Source organism: Megalobrama amblycephala, linkage group LG6 (genome assembly GCF_018812025.1).
Source record: "Megalobrama amblycephala isolate DHTTF-2021 linkage group LG6, ASM1881202v1, whole genome shotgun sequence".
NCBI lineage: Eukaryota > Metazoa > Chordata > Actinopteri > Cypriniformes > Xenocyprididae > Megalobrama > Megalobrama amblycephala.
Window position 1 is genome coordinate 5537176 of NC_063049.1, and position 18013 is coordinate 5555188.

The 18013-nt window shown below is 36.5% G+C and overlaps 1 protein-coding gene across 1 annotated transcript; it reads right to left on the minus strand.

Moving 5' to 3' along the window:
- Positions 1-4061: 4061 nt before the first annotated feature.
- cmklr2 (chemerin chemokine-like receptor 2) lies at positions 4062-9670 on the minus strand. The gene is made up of 3 exons (XM_048192709.1): positions 9471-9670; positions 8448-8540; positions 4062-5812 (listed from the first exon to the last, which is right to left on the minus strand). The coding sequence occupies exon 3, from the start codon at positions 5809-5811 to the stop codon at positions 4741-4743; it is 1071 nt and encodes a 356-aa protein (XP_048048666.1). The 5' UTR covers position 5812; positions 8448-8540; positions 9471-9670; the 3' UTR covers positions 4062-4740.
- Between the last annotated feature and the right edge of the window lie 8343 nt (positions 9671-18013).

The following is an 18013-nucleotide window of genomic DNA, read 5'->3' on the forward strand; positions in this document are numbered from 1 at the left end:
TGCGTCTGTTGGCTCGTGTTCTTCCTCCTTTTAAATTTGGCTAACATTGAATGATTGTGAAACACCATAGTAACAAGCAAAGGGGAACCCCACAATACACTACTGTGCTCTGAGTGGATACTCATTAAATATCAGTTTGTTTAAAAAAGCACGTTTCAAATGAAACCAAATTTAGCCTTACAGGAATAAACTGAGCTTAAATAAAAAGTTTTTGCTGTTTGGTCATTTAAATTTTAAAAGTGTGCTAAATACTTTTGTCCTATATTCTAGCGTCAATCATAGACTGTAAAAGAAAATATGGACGTAGCGTCCGTGACGTCACCCATAGAGTTCTGAACAGCAGTTTTGACGCGTAAATGAGGCCGCGGCCATCTTAGCTGCGCGTCACCGCACGTCACTCCCGGATAACTGAAAATGGGCAAAGAGGCGGGGAGGTGGTTTGAGCTGATATGACTGGTTGCTGAAACCACGCCCGCCTAGCTCGACGTGACCATGTTAGCAGCAAAGGAGCTATCTATCTATCTTAGATACGATCTAAAATATTAATGAAGATAAGTTTTATCATCAGAACGTTCTAAAGGTTTACTGTCAATCTACGGTGTTTCTTTAAGATATAGATCCTCCAACACCAGTAGTGTTGTGTGCAAATAACAACATGGAAAATCAAATGGGACTTCATACCTTTATAATGAAATAGAGATCGCGAGATGAATCCAATCTGTGGCACTTGGGTAAAATATGAGTGTCCATTGCAAAACAAAAAAACATTTCACATTTCTTCTGAATGATCATCGTTCTTCAAGAAATAATGCAATCTGAGCAGCCTTTATGTTGTAAAACTGTATATGATCATATCTAACAAACAAATGAGCCCGTGTCCAAAGTTTTCCAAATAGTGCAGCAGTTTTAGTTATAATATCCAAGCAGTGCTGTCGGATTTTGATATCCTCCCGCCATTGTCATTGTAGTAAATCTCACAACCAAAACTTTCAGCCAATGCCACGATCCAAACAACGTGTGTTCTGTGTCTCTTCCCCATGCATGCGCATCTACACAGACACACATCAGTCTCGAATATTATGCAGCAAGCCATATTTTATAATTGTATAAAATAATCGAGAAAAAAAGCACAAAAACGGCTGAGATGCCAAATTCAGCGGCAGCTGAGGTAACATGACGGCTCACAGACAGCAGCGCCAATCCACCTGTCACTCAAGTGACCACGCCCTTAATTATGCAGAACTTTAAGGCTTAATATAATTTAAACGGATGAGTTATAAAAAAATCACAAACCTTCACAGTTGTCATGAAGGGCAAAATTAGCAGTATAGACCAAAACCACAATTTGAACCAACTTGTAAACATGTTTTTTTCTGCTATAAACTTGGCCAATTTAACATGGGACTCTATGAGATTCTGCTCTCTTTTGGAGCCTGTCCCTAGCGGCCAGTCGATGAATCGCAGTTTAAGTCACTTCTGTATTGGCTTCACGAGAAACTGGGGGAGGTTGCCGCTTGGCGTCAATACAAACTCTGGTTGGGGCGGAACTATCTGTTTGAGCAACCAATGGAAGATAGGGGAGCGGTCAAGAATCTTGTGTGATTGGTTAAGGCTTCTGATTGAAAATAGCCCATATTTTGAAAATTCCATTGACGGTATAGTGAAACAAACCTCAATCCCACAAACAAAAAGCAGAAGTACAAATTCTCAGTAGCATCATCAGTCCCAAAGCTTGTTAAAACATTGGTATCTGTGGTTTAAATTCTGTAAAATCTATCAACAAAGAAGCTCTTACCATTTCACTGGAAATGGTTTTTGTCTTCCTCTCTAGGTCAAGTCTTTGGTTACTACTGTGCTCAAGAAGACACTTCATGTGTCATTGTGCTAAATTACAAGATTCCAGCTCTGTGCTTTCTTCTCTTTTTTGTTCTTTTTACTTTTGTTTTATTTTATACAGCATATTTGGAGACAATAAAGAGAACTAAACAAAAATATTTCCTTAAAACACACACACACACACACACACACACACACACACACACACACACACACACACACACACACACACACACACACAAAGCACTTGCAGTGGAAATGAATAGGGCCAGAGTTTTGTGGAAATGGAAGCTTATTTCTAAAGCACTTACAGTACATTAACTAGAAGAGTTAATGTACTGTAAGTGCTTTAGAAATAAGCTAGAAATAAGTTAAAACTTCTTATACTTGCTCTTGTCATTTTCACAGTTGTTTTAGCCATTGCTTTACATTGCTATGGCAACAAAGTTGTAAAATTACACAGAAAAGGTCAGTAAGTGAGATTTCATAATTTGTTGAATGTTTACATCTTGTGACTGTCAGGAGTATGCTTAGATTAGTTGCCTTTTTGTTTCCATGTGTTTGTCACCTGTGTCTTCAGTTCAGTTTAGTCTTGTTTAATCCCTAATTAGTTCCCTTAGTTACCAAATGCATTCACCTGTCAATCATTATGTCCCTCAGTTTTCTCAGTTCTTTGTTCAGTCTCTTTTAGTATTATGTGGTAGTTATGCTTTATTCCTGGTAATCTCCTGCCAGTTTCCTTTTAAATTGATTTTTAAAGACTGTTTTTGTTCCTACTTCAGAGTCTTACGATTCATCACAGAACAGATTTTTGCTTTTTGTTAACAAAACAAAACAAAAAACATTATGCCAAAAATGTTGTCAATTTAAAGTTGTTGAGCTTTTATTTAATAACTTAATAAAGCAGAATGATTCTAAAACATTAGAATGAGCAATTTATTACTAACTTTATTAATTCAGTTACAGTGTGCATCCAAATGACACAACAGTAATGAGTTCTTTCAAGAGGAGCTGAAATATCATTCCTCATTATTACAGTCTTAGAAAAATAGTTCAGCAGGGTTCTATATAGATCTCTAGGGTTCTAGACTCAATTTTAAAGAACACTTTACACCAAAAAGGTTCTATCTAACGAGATTGCATAATCCCTTCATGATTAATGGGTTATTTCATTTTTTTCTAGTGATAAAGTGTTTATGAGCTGTTTGATTTATAAAATGTATTTAAAATAAAAAATGAATTAAAACCAAATGAGTTAATTAAAACTAAATCCACAATATTCCCATAATGGGATCTCCTAAAAGGTTCTACATATGAAGCGCTTGACGGAACCCTTTAACGTTCTATATAGAATCTTTTCTTCTAAGAGTGTACTCTTAAATTGCGTCCCAAATGACACTATGCACTATGTCCTTATTTAGTGCAGGAGTCTCCAAACCCGGTCCTGGAGGGCCACTGTCCTGCAGAGTTCAGCTCCAAACCAAAATAAACATTCCTGAACCAGCTAATCAAGGTCTAATTAGGCACACTAGAAACTTCCAAGTTGGACCTGAACTCTGTTGGAGCTGAACCCTCCCCCCTATTTATACTACAAAACGGCATAGAATAGTGCAGAAGTACATTGGGACACACCATCAGAAATGTTCAGAAACATTTTGTAGAGAAAAGTATATTTATTCATTTCATATGGTTACAGGAGAAACTATATATGATTTATATATATACACAGTACTGTGCAGAAGTCTTTAGGCCACCATTAGATGTTGTTTTAGCAATGGTATAATGACCATATATAATTATTTGTCTTAAGCATTATTGGTCTTAAACAGAAAAAAAAAAACAGCTTTTATAGGCTAAAATGGCAAGTATTTATTGACCTCTCCTTACACTTGAGCAATAGCAGGAACGGAAAGGGACTGGAAGGCCAAGAAATCTGATTAGAAGTTTCTCAGAGTTTCTCCTTTGAAAAAATGGAAGTCCAGGAGACATGTGACAGGAGGTCACACTAAATAGTGATTTTTGCTTAAAGAAACAACTTTGTTCAGAATGTTTTTACATTTTGTGTATATATTTCCTGTATTTTCTGTTTGTATCATAATAAAGACCAAAAAATAAATATGGATGGTCATTAAAACATTGCTAAAACAATGAAGCTGGTGGTGGCCTAAGACTTTTGCACAGTACTAATATATATATATATATATATATATATATATATATATATATATATATATATATATATATATATATATATATATAGATTGATTGTGCTAAATATAAAATGCATTAAATACATATTTACTGTAATGTACTGCATAAGGTTTAAAGGTGCAGTAAGCCATTTTCGGAAAATGCTGTTGAAAGTGGATTGGACCAAGCACCAAAACAAACTTGTAGCCAATCAAAAGTAGGGGGCGTATCCACTCATGTTGGGGGAGGAGAGAGAGAGTGAGCAAGAGGGTAATTTGAAGAAAGACTGATGGCTGAGACTGAGACACATTACAAATGAGAAAAGCTCAGAGGAATATCATTGGGGTTATGATCAGGCAAGGGCTTTAGGACCCATGTTAATATTAGAAAAGCTTTCCAGTGCTGGAGGGACCCAAATGGGAAGGTCTGAAAACGGACGCCGAGGTTATGTTTTTCTGCGCCATACGTTATTTTGCTTCTCTTCAGCTATGATAAAGAGGCATCCACACTTGTATTGCATGTTTGGGGGCTGAGCAATGAAGAGGTGTGCTTGTTTGAGTTGATTTCAAATATCAACAGAGTTTCTCAGAAATCACTTACTGTACCTTTAAAAGCCATTATTTCCCAACCAATCAGTCAAAATCCATTTTCAGTTCAGTTGGAGCTCTAGGGCTTTCTTGAGCTCGGGTGCGTTTGGAGTGACGGCTGAGCCCATCAGATGGAGGAGTTGGCCATGGGCTCTTCAGGAGAGCAGCTGGCCAATCCCGAGTCTATCTCAGTAGCAGACACAGACTGACTCAGCTCTCTCAGCGAGTTCTTGGTGAAGTTCAAACACGACCTCCTCACCAACCTACGCACCTTCTTGGTGAGCAGCACATAGAGAATGGGGTTGACGCAGCTGTTGAAGAAGGCCAGGCTGGTGGCGAGGGGGAAGCCCACGATGAGCACGTTGTGCAGGTAGGTGGTGTGGTGCATGCTCAGCTCCATCAGGCTGAACGTGTGGAACGGCACCCAACACAGGAAGAACGCCAGAATCACGGCGGAGACGGTTCTGGAAAAGCTGGTCAAACGCACCGAGTCGGACTGGCGCATCTTAACAGCCAGCAGCACGCCGCTCACGGTGATGGTGGCGAACGGAAGCAGAAAGCCCACGGTGGTGCGCAGAGACACCATCGCAATGTGTCTCACCGCTACCATGTGCGAGCTCACGTCGTGAAAGTTATTGAAACACACGATCTTCCCGTTATGTTGGATCACGTCACGGAATATCAGGGCCGGACAGCTTAAAAGGCAGGACGTGATCCAAATCAGCGCGCACACCCACCAGGCCCGCCGGACGTTTCGATACCTTTCCGACCAGTTCAGGTGGACCAGTGAGATGTAGCGATCCAAACTCAGGATGGTGAGAAACAGCACGCTGGCGTACATGTTCATGGTGCACACGAAAGAGTTCAGCTTGCACATGGTCTTCCCAAAGAGCCAGTGAAAGTCCCGCAGCACGTAGTCGATGGAGAACGGAAGGAAAAGCACAAACACAAAGTCGGCAATGGCCAGATTCTGCAGCCAGACGCTGTTCACGGTCCTTTTGCTTTTGAAGGCAGTCACCCAGATCACCATGCCATTCCCAATTACACCCAGAGTAAATGCCAGGCTGTAGATAATCACTGATATGATGTGAAGAGCTTCTCTTTGAGTGTAGCTGCCAGCTTTGGCCTCCTCTACATAGCCATACTCCAAGTATTCGTAAGTGTCGTTTTCATAGTCCATGCCTTCTTGGGTCATCATCCTAGAGACAAAATGGGAAAGACAAATTACAAATCTCTTTAATAGCTATTGTTTTAATGAGGTTAAAAGGAGAGCAAATTGTTTAAAGGTATTATTACTTTTGTAAAAATTATCAAAAAATTTTCCCCCAAACACTCCCCCATTCTGCCATTGGTCGGTCAAACAGATAGCCACGCCCCCATCTCCCACTATTGGTTGATCCTGTGTCGGGCTGCTAGGGATGTTCAAGCAAACAGAAAATCCAGGCTCATTGGAAAAACATGCCAGTTTCAGCAAAATAATATTACGTTGCTTCTTACATGTTTTGCGACGCTTTCAAAGCGAAATGTCCAAAATTATCCCATTCTTTCAGATGAACACAATTGGAGTTATATTATAAAATATCCTGGCTCTTCCAAGCTTTATAATGGTAGTGAATGGCGCTCACGATTTTGAAGCCCAAAAAAGTGCATCCATCCATCATAAAAGTAATCCATACAACTCCAGGGGCCAGTTGTTCAAAAAATTTAATCTGGATCAGAATGATCTGGATTTGGAAATCCCTTGTTTTGCCATCCAGGATCAGGTCTTACTTTTGTGCTGGTTTTTCAAAGAAAAATTGGATTGGATCACCCTGATCCATATACACACTTTTCCAGATTACCAAATCTGGATTACCAGTGCTCTACGGAGCCCCTAAAGGGACATGCTGATAGAAAGAATATGGGTTTTGAATTAAATATAATATTTTTGTTGGATATTTACAGCTGTTTGAGGATTGTTTTATGGCACCAAAATCTCTTTTTAACTTTACAGTAGGTTACCGAAAGGCTAAATATGTAGGCTAATGTCTACTTCTAATTTATTACTTTAACAGTTAAACTAATCAAGAGCAAAATAAATAAAATGTGTATTACATGATATAAATGTTGTATTTTTTTGACCAGTTTTAAAGTTTTATCACATTTTTGTTCCTGAAATCCACCCTTATGATGGGATCAGTTTAATCCAGATTTTTTGGATTAAAGGTATCCCAATCTTACTAAAAAGTTTTGAACAAAACAAACTGATGATTCTATTCAGATCCAGATCAAAACCAAGATTGGATTTTGTGATCTAATCTGATTTTAGAATCTTTTTTTCCTTTTGAACAACCCATTTTCAAGATTTTATCCAATCCAATAGCCGAAATCAGATTACGTTTGAACAACTGGCCCTAGAGGGTTAATAAAGGCCTTCTGAAGCGAAGCAATGGGTTTTTGAAAGAAAGCTGATGTGCTGCATTTATAACGATCCATTTTGAGAGTTATATTTGCTGTGTGAGCTTCTCCTGTATTGTTTATGCCTGCGTATATTGGAATCACAAACTCATTTGCATTTAAAGGTACACACACCAAATCAACGCATATTTTCTCCCACCCAAAAATAGGCCGTTACAACATGGTATAATAAAAAAATCCATGGGGTATTTTGAGCTGAAACTTCACAGAGACATTCTGGGGATACCAGAGACTTATATTACATCTTGTAAAAAGGGGCATTATAGGTCCCCTTTAAATCCTGCCTGGCTAGCACGCTTCCCGTAACGTCTACACATTAGGTCAGTAGGTGGAGAGTAGGCGGTCTTTAGAGGCTGCTGGAATGCATTTAACCATATGAGCATTTCCACTACAGAAACAATCTGGTCAAATACGTTCCCGACTACCTCTGGAAGTGGTCAAAAGTGGACAATTACAGCTGTATTTAACATTGTCTACTTGTGATCCGATCGATAAAAATGCATTGCTTCTGCGAGTTTTGAGCTCTTTTATGGTGACTCGTATTTTGAACAGGTTTACTACATCAGAAAAACTAGACAGTACATTTGAAAATGTATCAAGGTGTATTATTTACAGATAATACATCATGGCAAAAGTGTTTTAACATAGAATTGTGCAAGTAGCTGCACAGAAATAAGTCTGTGTCAACAGATAATCTGCCCCTGTAATCATAATTAATGTGAAAAGGAATACAAGTTGTTGGCGTTTATAGTGTTTATTTCAGCATTTAATTGGAAGTATAGGTACATTTTAGGAGATTTGGTAGCACCACAGAGTGTTTACACTTTTCAAGGGAAGCTCCTTTGCGAAAAATTTACTTATTTACTAAACATATTATATAAAACTCTATATTAGGAGAAAGTATTTTAACATAAAAAAATTCAAGCATCTCAACAATGTCTCAAGCTGTGCTGATAAATCGCCAGCATACCAAAGCCTCGATCAGAAGCCAGAGATTGCAACAATTCTTGTCAAATTCATTTTAAGATCAGTACTCTTGTATTTATTTCTTCAAAAAAGATTTTAAGTGAAATATCTGAGTCAAAGTTAATAAGAAAATGATTTAAGAAAAATAACTGAGATGTGCATTAAATCACCCCAGCTATGAAAGAGCCACAGTTGATCAAGACGGTTTTGCTTTGCGAATTTCACAGAGCCGCTAACACAAGTATTCTAACAGTCACACTCAGTTCATGGAAATATTGAACATGTTATTAAGATGCTATTTTCTCTCAGTAAGCCTAGATCAAAATTGATCCCAGATTCTGCAAGTATCATGGAGCCTCAATCCAAACACACACTATTTGAAAGACATTTCAGAGTTACAGAATGACTTACCTGACTGCGTCGTGCTCACAGACTTCAGCTCCTCTGCAAAGATTTCTGTGCCAATTTCACGAAAAGATTTTGTTGTCCCTGCTGGGTGTTCCCCTGTTATTGTTCCCAAAGTAAAGAGGGAGAGAGGGAGAGGGTAAGAGAGGTGAAGAAAGAGAGGCAGGAGAAAGGATTTGGACTATGCCTGGCCCCTCCACACACACACACAAACAAACAAACAAACACTTTTGTCCCTCATAAACTCATTGCTATGTTTTGTTTTGTGTTTCAGGAGCGCTGGGGTCTGTGGTCTGAGTTTTGCCAGCATGCACACAGAGGGCTTTTTATGATTCAAATCTGTCACTAACTCACAAACCTCTCACTGAACAGGAATGTATCACAGCAGGATCTTTCCATCTGTGCATCCAGAGGACTTTATGATCCTAATGAGAGACGCATGATATTCTCTCTCTGGAAATGTGATCTGTTAATGAACATGGCTGTAATTATGATGGGCTCAACACAAATCAGCTCATCATAAGTTAGAAACTAGTTAGACAACTGAGCTGTCATTGCTAGGAAACCTTACAGTGCAATGAATGAGCAATAACTGAAGTAATTATGCCACACCACTGCAGAATTAATCCAAACTTGAGCAATAAGGGAAGAGATGTTTTCACTGCCTGACCTTCAGAATAAAACTGGTTTCAATTAGAACCAAACAAAGATTTCAAGTCCCTCAAAGCGTTTTGGCTAGAAGTTCTGGAAAACCATCCATAATGACACTTTAAATAATCCAGAAACCAGCATCCAATGAATATACAACTCCAAATCTCCAAAGCAAATATAGCTTAACCTACAGCAAAAAAGAAGAAAAAAAGGAAAAGAAGAAAAAAAAAAAAACCTTCTTAATGAGAAGACGGTTCTTTGCCAAAAAAGACCGACTGAGGTACTTTCACTGTGTAATGAATAATGCATTTAGTGAAGGCAGTTTTGTCATTTAAACTAGTCTAGTGAGAGAAACTTAAAGGTAAATCATCACCGTACCTTGTTTGTCGTTGAGGATATTGTTTGCTAGAGTAGGTCGCAAGCCCCAAAAGTTTACGCAAATGTTTGCCCCATTTGTTGAAAGCGGTTTATAAGCGATGTAAAGTGTCGTTTGGTGGAGACTTCACGCTTCACCACGCCGTTCCTGAGAGCGGATAAATCACTGCACTGACTGAACCCAGCGCTACAAAGGAGCTCTCTCTGTGTGTGTGTGTGTGTGTGTGTGTGTGTGTTACAAAATACTTCTATTTCAAATAAATACTGTTCTTTTGAACTTTATATTCGTCAAAAAAAATTAAAAATAAATAAAAATCGTGAAAAATGTTCAACATTGATAATAAAGGGTCATGTGACACTGAAGACTGGAGTAATGATGCTGAAAATTCAGCTTTGATCACATGAATAAATTACATTTTAACATATATTAAAATATAAACCAGTTATTTTAAATTGTAATAATATTTCACAATATTACTGTTTTTTTAATCAAATACAGTGGCATGAAAAAGTATGTGTTTGAGTCTCTCAGTTGTCCTCAGTGTGAAAAGATGGATCTCAAAATCATTCAGTCACTGCTGGAAAGGGTTCAAATATGCAAAAATCCTTGAAAACTGAAGAATCTGCAGGAGCTGGAGGATTTTTCTGAAGAACAGAGCTCAGTTTAACTGCTCAGGACAAACAAGAGACTCATGAACAACCATCACAAATCATAAAAACAGTCATGGATCATCAGGTAACCACACACAGTACTGAGAATCAATGGTTCACATACTTATGAATGGGGTTATTTTAATAAATTCAGCTATTGTTTTGTCTTGTGAACTAATGCAAACATCTTTTATGTAAAATATCTTACTCAGGACAGTACTAAACAAAAAATAACATGCATTTTTTTATTATCCCTCTTATTTTATTAAAATAATTCTCATTTTCACAGATTCTGCAAGGGGTTCACATACTTTTTCATGCCACTGTAAATGAATCCTTGGTAAACACGTAAGGGACTTTTTTCAAAAATATTTTTAAAAAATTGTACCTATACTCTAAACTTTTGATAATTTATGAATTTAAATATTAGCAAAATATAAATTTGTATGAATTTAGAATAAAGATAAACACTTCTGCAGGGTTTTGTATATCACCAAAAACAAAGGCTCATGCCAAAGAACACTGATCTAATAGTGATTAAAGAAAGTTATTATTACATATGATTAATTCAGGATAATTGGGACATTTTCCCCAGTCATCTCAATGACGAAAGTGTCGACATTTGCCTGAGTTTACCCCTATTTCCTGCTATAATGATTTGATTTAAAGCACCAGTAGTTTGTTTCACCGTATTTACCAGAACATACATTGCAGTAAACAGTTAATACATTTTATAAACCTCGGGTCTCTGTACCCATCATATATTAAATACAGCAGTCAGATCACAGCTCTTTCATGTGTAAATGACATCTGTGGATAGTAATCAGTGCTAATCTGTGCAGTCTGTCAGGACACAGTCTCAGATTTACATTTCTGAGCAATCACTGCCCCCTGCTGCAGCTGAAGCTTGGCTTTACATAAACAGGATGTATATGTTATTTAATTCAAACCTTAAGGATGTGTGTGAGTCACTTCCTATTCCTTGGGATATGGAATACAGATTAAGAGTTAAATTTATACGCTCTGTTGTTGATTAAAAGCTCATTATTAGGCCTTCATTAGGCCCATAACGACTGAGATCTTTAATTCATTTGTAAAATACTTTGCATATTTAGTTATGCTTTCAGTGTCTAGCAGGCAATTTTAATACATTTTCATTTTTTTTTTTCTCTAACACAACAAACTTGTGTAGGTTTACCCCTAAAATGATCACAGTAAATGTCTTCAGATGTGGTCTAGCCTGCTTATTAGACAGAGACAGCTGTAACCCAACATATAACCATCACAATCTGTAACTTCCACACTGGACACACTTCAAAGAGATGTGATTGTCTGGCAGGTAATCAGTGCAGTTTGGCTGTGACTCATTTTAAATCATCTATTTTATCTCAATGATCTGCAATGAATCATTAATCATTCAGCTATCACTGTGGCTTGTGTACGTAAGGTAAACAGCTTGTTCTGAGGAAATTAAGAGGTCAGGCCAGGGATCTGAACTGGGAAGGAAGGGGCTGTTTGGTTGAGAGTCATAGTTTAAGGCCGTGGCATACAGCATTTGAACACAGAAATCTGATCTTCCGGGATCTGTTTCCACCATCGCTGCAGTGGCTCCACTGGGGTCTTATAATTTTAACAGGATGTCCTGGAATTTTATAATGTTTGAGACAGATATTTAGAGGACACACAACCACTAAGTAGACACTAATAACCTGCAATGCATTATTTATGTATTATATAACTTTGGAAAACATTTTTATATTAAACCATTTTGTTTGAATTCTTTATAAGCACACACAATCCACCACGTTTTCTTAAATATTTAACCTTGTATATTCATTCATTTCCTCCTCAGTTTATGTTGTAACCCACTTCAGTTAAATCTTAAAATAACAAGAAGTGTTTATACTATATATTCTCACTGGAATTAAAAAGTTATCAAATTATAATTTATCACCCAAGGTAATAGATAAGATCATATCTTATGGCTGGAGAAAACTTCATGAATAGACCATAAAACTTCATGAACAGTCTCTAATCCTGTTGGTGTACCTCAAGGTTCAACATTGGGTCCCTTGTTATTGGGTTCGTATATTAATGACCTTCCCGACGTTTGTCCATCTACTGTTAATTGTCAGATGTATGCTGATGATACGGTTATAGGCAATACATGCATGCTAAAAGCAAAAAGCAAGCTGCAGAAGTATTATCAGCTGCAATGTTCAGTATCTCTAATTGCACTGTAAAAAATGACCGTGATTTTAACAGTAAAAGACTGTAAAAATGCTGCAGTGAAAAACTGTCAATTGGTTTACAGAAAGTTTCTGTACTATATACGGTGAACTGTAATAGATCTAACGGTACATTTAATGTAATTTTACGGTAAAATACCGTTAAATTCACAGTTTTTGAAAGTGAAAAATAACAATTCATTGTAAAATTTACAGTGAAAAACTGTAAATTGACATTCCCACAATTCCCTGCGTGACACTTCACAATTGATATATTTTTGTTGAAATAACTCTGTTTCTTCTTAGTTTTTCTCATTTTTTTCTAATCAGTTATGTACATTAGGGTTTTATGTTACATCTAATGTTGTTAAATTAATGTTTATTGCATTTTTAAAATTTCATGCATGTTACCATGACGGTGTTTAGTGTGTGTGTGAATGACACTGTGTGCGCCTTCTCTATGTTAGTGTTGTCCTTCTCAGCTTGTGGAAAATCTGATTGTGATGAACTTTGATTCATCATGTGACTCTTATCACCACTGTGTTTGGTGACTGTCAGTGTATTATAAAGATACAAAACAGATATTAGTACTTCATTAGGTTGGTAAATTAACATTATATCAGTTAATGAAATATGTTATTTTACCGTAAATTTTACTGGAATTTTTTTTTACAGTGTACTGAAATCCAATGTTAAATATACATATTTAAAATGTAAAATTCACATGTAACTCCGTACACTGTAAAAAAAATCCCGTTGTTTCTACGGAAAAATACCGGCAGCTGTGGTTACCAGAACAATACTGTAAAAATGACATCAAACCGTAAACATACTTACGGAGTTACATGTGAATTTTACATTTTAAATATGTATATTTAACATTGGATTTCAGTACACTGTAAAAAAAAATCCCAGTAAAATTTACGGTAAAATAACATATTTCATTAACTGATATAATGTTAATTTACCAACCTAATGAAGTACTAATATCTGTTTTGTATCTTTATAATACACTGACAGTCACCAAACCCAGTGGTGATAAGAGTCACATGATGAATCAAAGTTCATCACAAGCAGCTTTTCCACAAACTGAGAAGGACAATACTAATATATAGAAGGTGCACACAGTGTCATTCACACACACACTAAACACCATCATGGTAACATGCATGAAATTTTAAAAATGCAATAAACATTAATTTAACAACATTAGATGTAACATAAAACCCTAATGTACATAACTGATTAGAAAAAAATGAGAAAAACTAAGAAGAAACAGAGTTATTTCAACAAAAATATATCAATTGTGAAGTGTCACGCAGGGAATTGTGGGAATGTCAATTTACAGTTTTTCACTGTAAATTTTACAATGAATTGTTATTTTTCACTTTCAAAAACTGTGAATTTAACGGTATTTTACCGTAAAATTACATTAAATGTACCGTTAGATCTATTACAGTTATTCACCGTATATAGTACGGAAACTTTCTGTAAACCAATTAACAGTTTTTAACCGCAGCATTTTTACAGTCTTTTACTGTTAAAATCACGGTCATTTTTTACAGTGTAAGTATGTTTACGGTTTGATGTCATTTTTACAGTATTGTTCTGGTAACCACAGCTGCCGGTATTTTTCCGTAGAAACAACAGGATTTTTTTTACAGTGTGGTTAATATGTTTACAGCTTAATGTTTGAACAGAGGTGTCCAACCCTGCTCCGTCCTGCAGATTTCAGTTCCGACCCTGCTCCAACACACCTGTCTGTAATTATCAAGCAGTCCTGAACACTGTGATTAGCTGGTCCACTGTGTAAGAACAACTCTATCTATGTTTTTTTTTTTCAAAGTCTGCACATAAAGATCCAGAAGGAGATGTTATAGCAGGAAGAAGATTATTAGTAGCATAAATATTTAGGCATATTAATGGACTCTCAACTTACATTAAAAAAAAAATAATAAAAAAAATGTTGGGAATAGAATTAAGTTTAATCTGCATTTTAGACACATTAGTAATAATTTAACTACTGAAGTTATACATTAATGCCTTGACCTTCCCACACATTGTCATGTAACTGCTTCCGAGACACGAAAATTTAAGGATCCAAACGCAGTATTTATTGAAAGGGTAATCCATAATCACAGTCCAAAAACAAGAAAAGGTCAAAAGAGTCACAGGAACACAGACAAACAAGGGAAACCAAGAAACCATGCAGGAAGTCAAAACCATGAACGAGAGAAACAAATGACAGAGCGCTCAGAAATGCAGTGATACCACTTACAAGACTTCACAGATGATCACTGAGTCAACAGGGTTTATATAGGCTGGGCTAAACATGGTAATGAGGAACAGCTGAAGACAATCATGGCCGATTAGTCTGGGCAGTGGGTTATCGGATGTGGCAATCGTCCGGCATGGAGTGCCCATTGGTGGTAATTTGGAGTGGTGGCTTGTTTTCTGTATGCTTATATTTTAAGTAATCTTGTGCTTGTGTTGGTTATGGCTATGTTTACTGGAATGTGTTTTTATATGATTCTTAATGTCTTGTTTACTATATGGAAATACCCTTGTTTTGCCAATTGTATGCTCATGGACATTTTATTTTTTACCATCAATGTGCCAGTGACTACAGATGAAAGTTAGCCTGCATGGCTAAATCTGTAACATTTACATCAGTGTTTCTCAACTCCAGTCCTCGGGACCCACTGCTCTGCACATTTTGTATGTATCCCTTATTTAACGCACCTGATTCAGATCATCAGCTCATTAGGAGAGACTCCATAACCTGAACTGAGTGTGTCAGGTAAGAGAGACATACAAAATGTGCAGAGCAGTGGGTCCCGAGGACTGGAGTTGAGAACCACTGATTTACATAATGGACTTAAAGGGATAGTTCACCCAAAAATGAAAATTGTGTCATCATTTACTCACCCTCAAGTTGTTCCAAACCTGTATGCATTATTTTGTTCTGCTGTACACAAATGAAGATATTTGGAAGAATGTTTGTAACCAAGCAGATCTCACCCCCATTGACTACCATATTATTATTATTATTATTTTTTATTATCCAAATATCTTTCTTTGTGTACAGCAGAACAAAGAAATTTAAAATTTGTAATTAGAAATATAAAAATATGATGCAAAATGGCTTAGAAAAATGCTAAATAAAAAAAATGCTAAATATCTCCACTATATAAATAAAGAAGAAAACAAATTATTTACAATAATATTAACTTAAAATGATGCATAAACCATAATTTGACATTGTCCAAACTTCAACACCTTAATTTATTGTCAAAGTGAGACGCCTAGTTTTTTTTTTCCATTTTAAGCACAACATCATTTAATTGCATATGTAATTAAAAGAATGCATGTCAACAAATTGTCTTTGTCTTATTAGATTTGCAGTTTTAATTTCCTCTGATTTTATGTCTTCACTGACTGCTGGTCTGCCCTCTTCTTCCTTTTCCCTTTGTTTGTTTGTTCCCTGCTACTGGATTCAGAAGTGAATGGTTTAGAGTGAATGAATCGTCAAACCAACAGAACTAACAAGCTTAAGTATAACACATGGTTTTAATCTCATAGTTGGCACTTTAGTGTTAAAGTAATGGATTGTGAAGTGCAAACTCAGCATTAAAATGACTTTAAAAAAACAAACAAACAAACTAGAAGGGAATGATTTTAGTACATTCCTATCCACTGTTGCAGTATATATCAAAATATACCACAACCACAAACTATCCATCACATTTTATAACCTTAACATGATTTGCTAGATGACTTTGTCAAATGTATGACATCCCCTGAACTGCTGTTACTGAAGAAGCCCTTTTCATCACCTACTTTCTAGGATGAACTAGGATGATAGGAGATTATACATATAATGATAAAGATGTTCCATTTTACTTGTTTTCAACTTCCTACAGAATTCCACATGGATAGTAGCCAGACCTTCTTCTGTGTTTACCAACATGATGTAAACATGCAATATTGAATGATGTAAGCCTGGAATTTCCCCTAAAAGCTGAAAATGTAAATCAACATTGTAAGTTTACCATAGTGAATCAGGGTAAGGCAATAACATGGATTTGAAAACAGTTTTGTACACTATGTAATCACTCAGTAATTGAATTTTGTTCATTTTTAAAGGGTCATGAAACCCCACAACACATTTTTTGAGCTGTGAACAGATATGTATAGGCTGCACATCATTGAAAACACTAAAGGTACTTTTATTTAAAAGTTGAAATTAGCTATTTTTGCATTTTTCAGAGCGATTCTTCCAGTTTGAAAAGCAAAGTCGGAGCAACGTCACAAAATCTGACATTATCGTGTACTAGCGGCAAGATCCGGAGTGCTGGTTGGCTCCAGTATGGGCTGGTCGAACATGCTGACGTCAACAGTTTCTGTATTTATTCATGACTTAAAGCTCATTCAATCCAATCACTGCGCTGTAGTATGCATACGATTATAACTGAGGTATTATGCATGAGGAAGTATCACTTCTCTCGCCTCCGTCTCTTGTTATATCGTTGGTGTTCGTTTCCTCAGTGCTACAACACATAAAATGCATTTTCCTGTGACGCGGCCAGAGCTAAAGTTTGGGTGCATGTGGGTTGTTTTGCTGTGATCTACCAGCACAAATGGAAAATATGTTCGCATGAGATCGCAGTACAGCAGAGAATTCAAATGTCACTAAAGTGCTGTTCATCACCTCTGCAGGGCTCTCAAGTTTTGGAGACAGGCAAGAGTGACATATCCAACCCCCCCAATAAAAAAAAAAAAAAAAAAAAAAAAAAAACTTTTGCCACCCTCTCTGGGCCAACATCCTGTAACCTGCCCTCAGGGTGAATGAGATGATGCTTATTAGATGCCTTTTACCTGACACCTTTGAAAGACAGATGCAATGATTAATGTATCCACAGTGTTTCCCACATGATTTTGTGAGTCTGTAGTGGGTGGACATCGGTTCCTCTAGGGGGGTCCGGGGGTATTCCCCCCCCGGAGGAAAATTTTGTACATTTTAAATTTAAATGCATGAATCTAGTGCATTCTAAGAGCAAAATTAAGTGACTAGATCAATGAAGAAATTTGTTCTCTTGTAAACAATTTTGTGCTCTAAAAGTAATTTATTTATTGCTGATGGTTGGGCACATTAGTCATGTACACAACATATAATAGGCTAAATGAGAGTTCATAAGTGGTCAAACATGTAGAGTACACATTTAAACCATTAAAAATATGTAGCAAAAAATATGTACCTTTGTTGAATTAATTTATTTGTGGGAGCCTGTGTCTGTATTTGTGGAACTAATGGTCACTCTTTGATTTGTTAACCAATCCAGAATGCACTAAACACACCACTTCATTATAGATAAAAATAAAAAATGAATAAAAATATATAATCATAAGCTGACCAATAAATACATAAGTAAACTAGGTGAGTATATAATTAAGCAGCAAAAAGTATTCTAGCCTAATTCTTGGAAGAAAAAAAAAAAAGCTATGGAATGGCTTCAGATGACTTTGAATATAGTGCACGAAAACTTATTTGGTGCTAGTCTACTTATTTTGCTCTATGACTCCCACTTTTGCCATATAAAGGAGCGCAATTATCAGACGGTAAATTAAATATTGCGTCATATCCGTATTCATATTTTGAGACTGCAG

Bases quoted from the DNA above. Each gene is read 5' to 3' on its own strand.
- cmklr2 (XM_048192709.1), bottom strand. From the start codon at position 5,811: ATGATGACCCAAGAAGGCATGGACTATGAAAACGACACTTACGAATAC.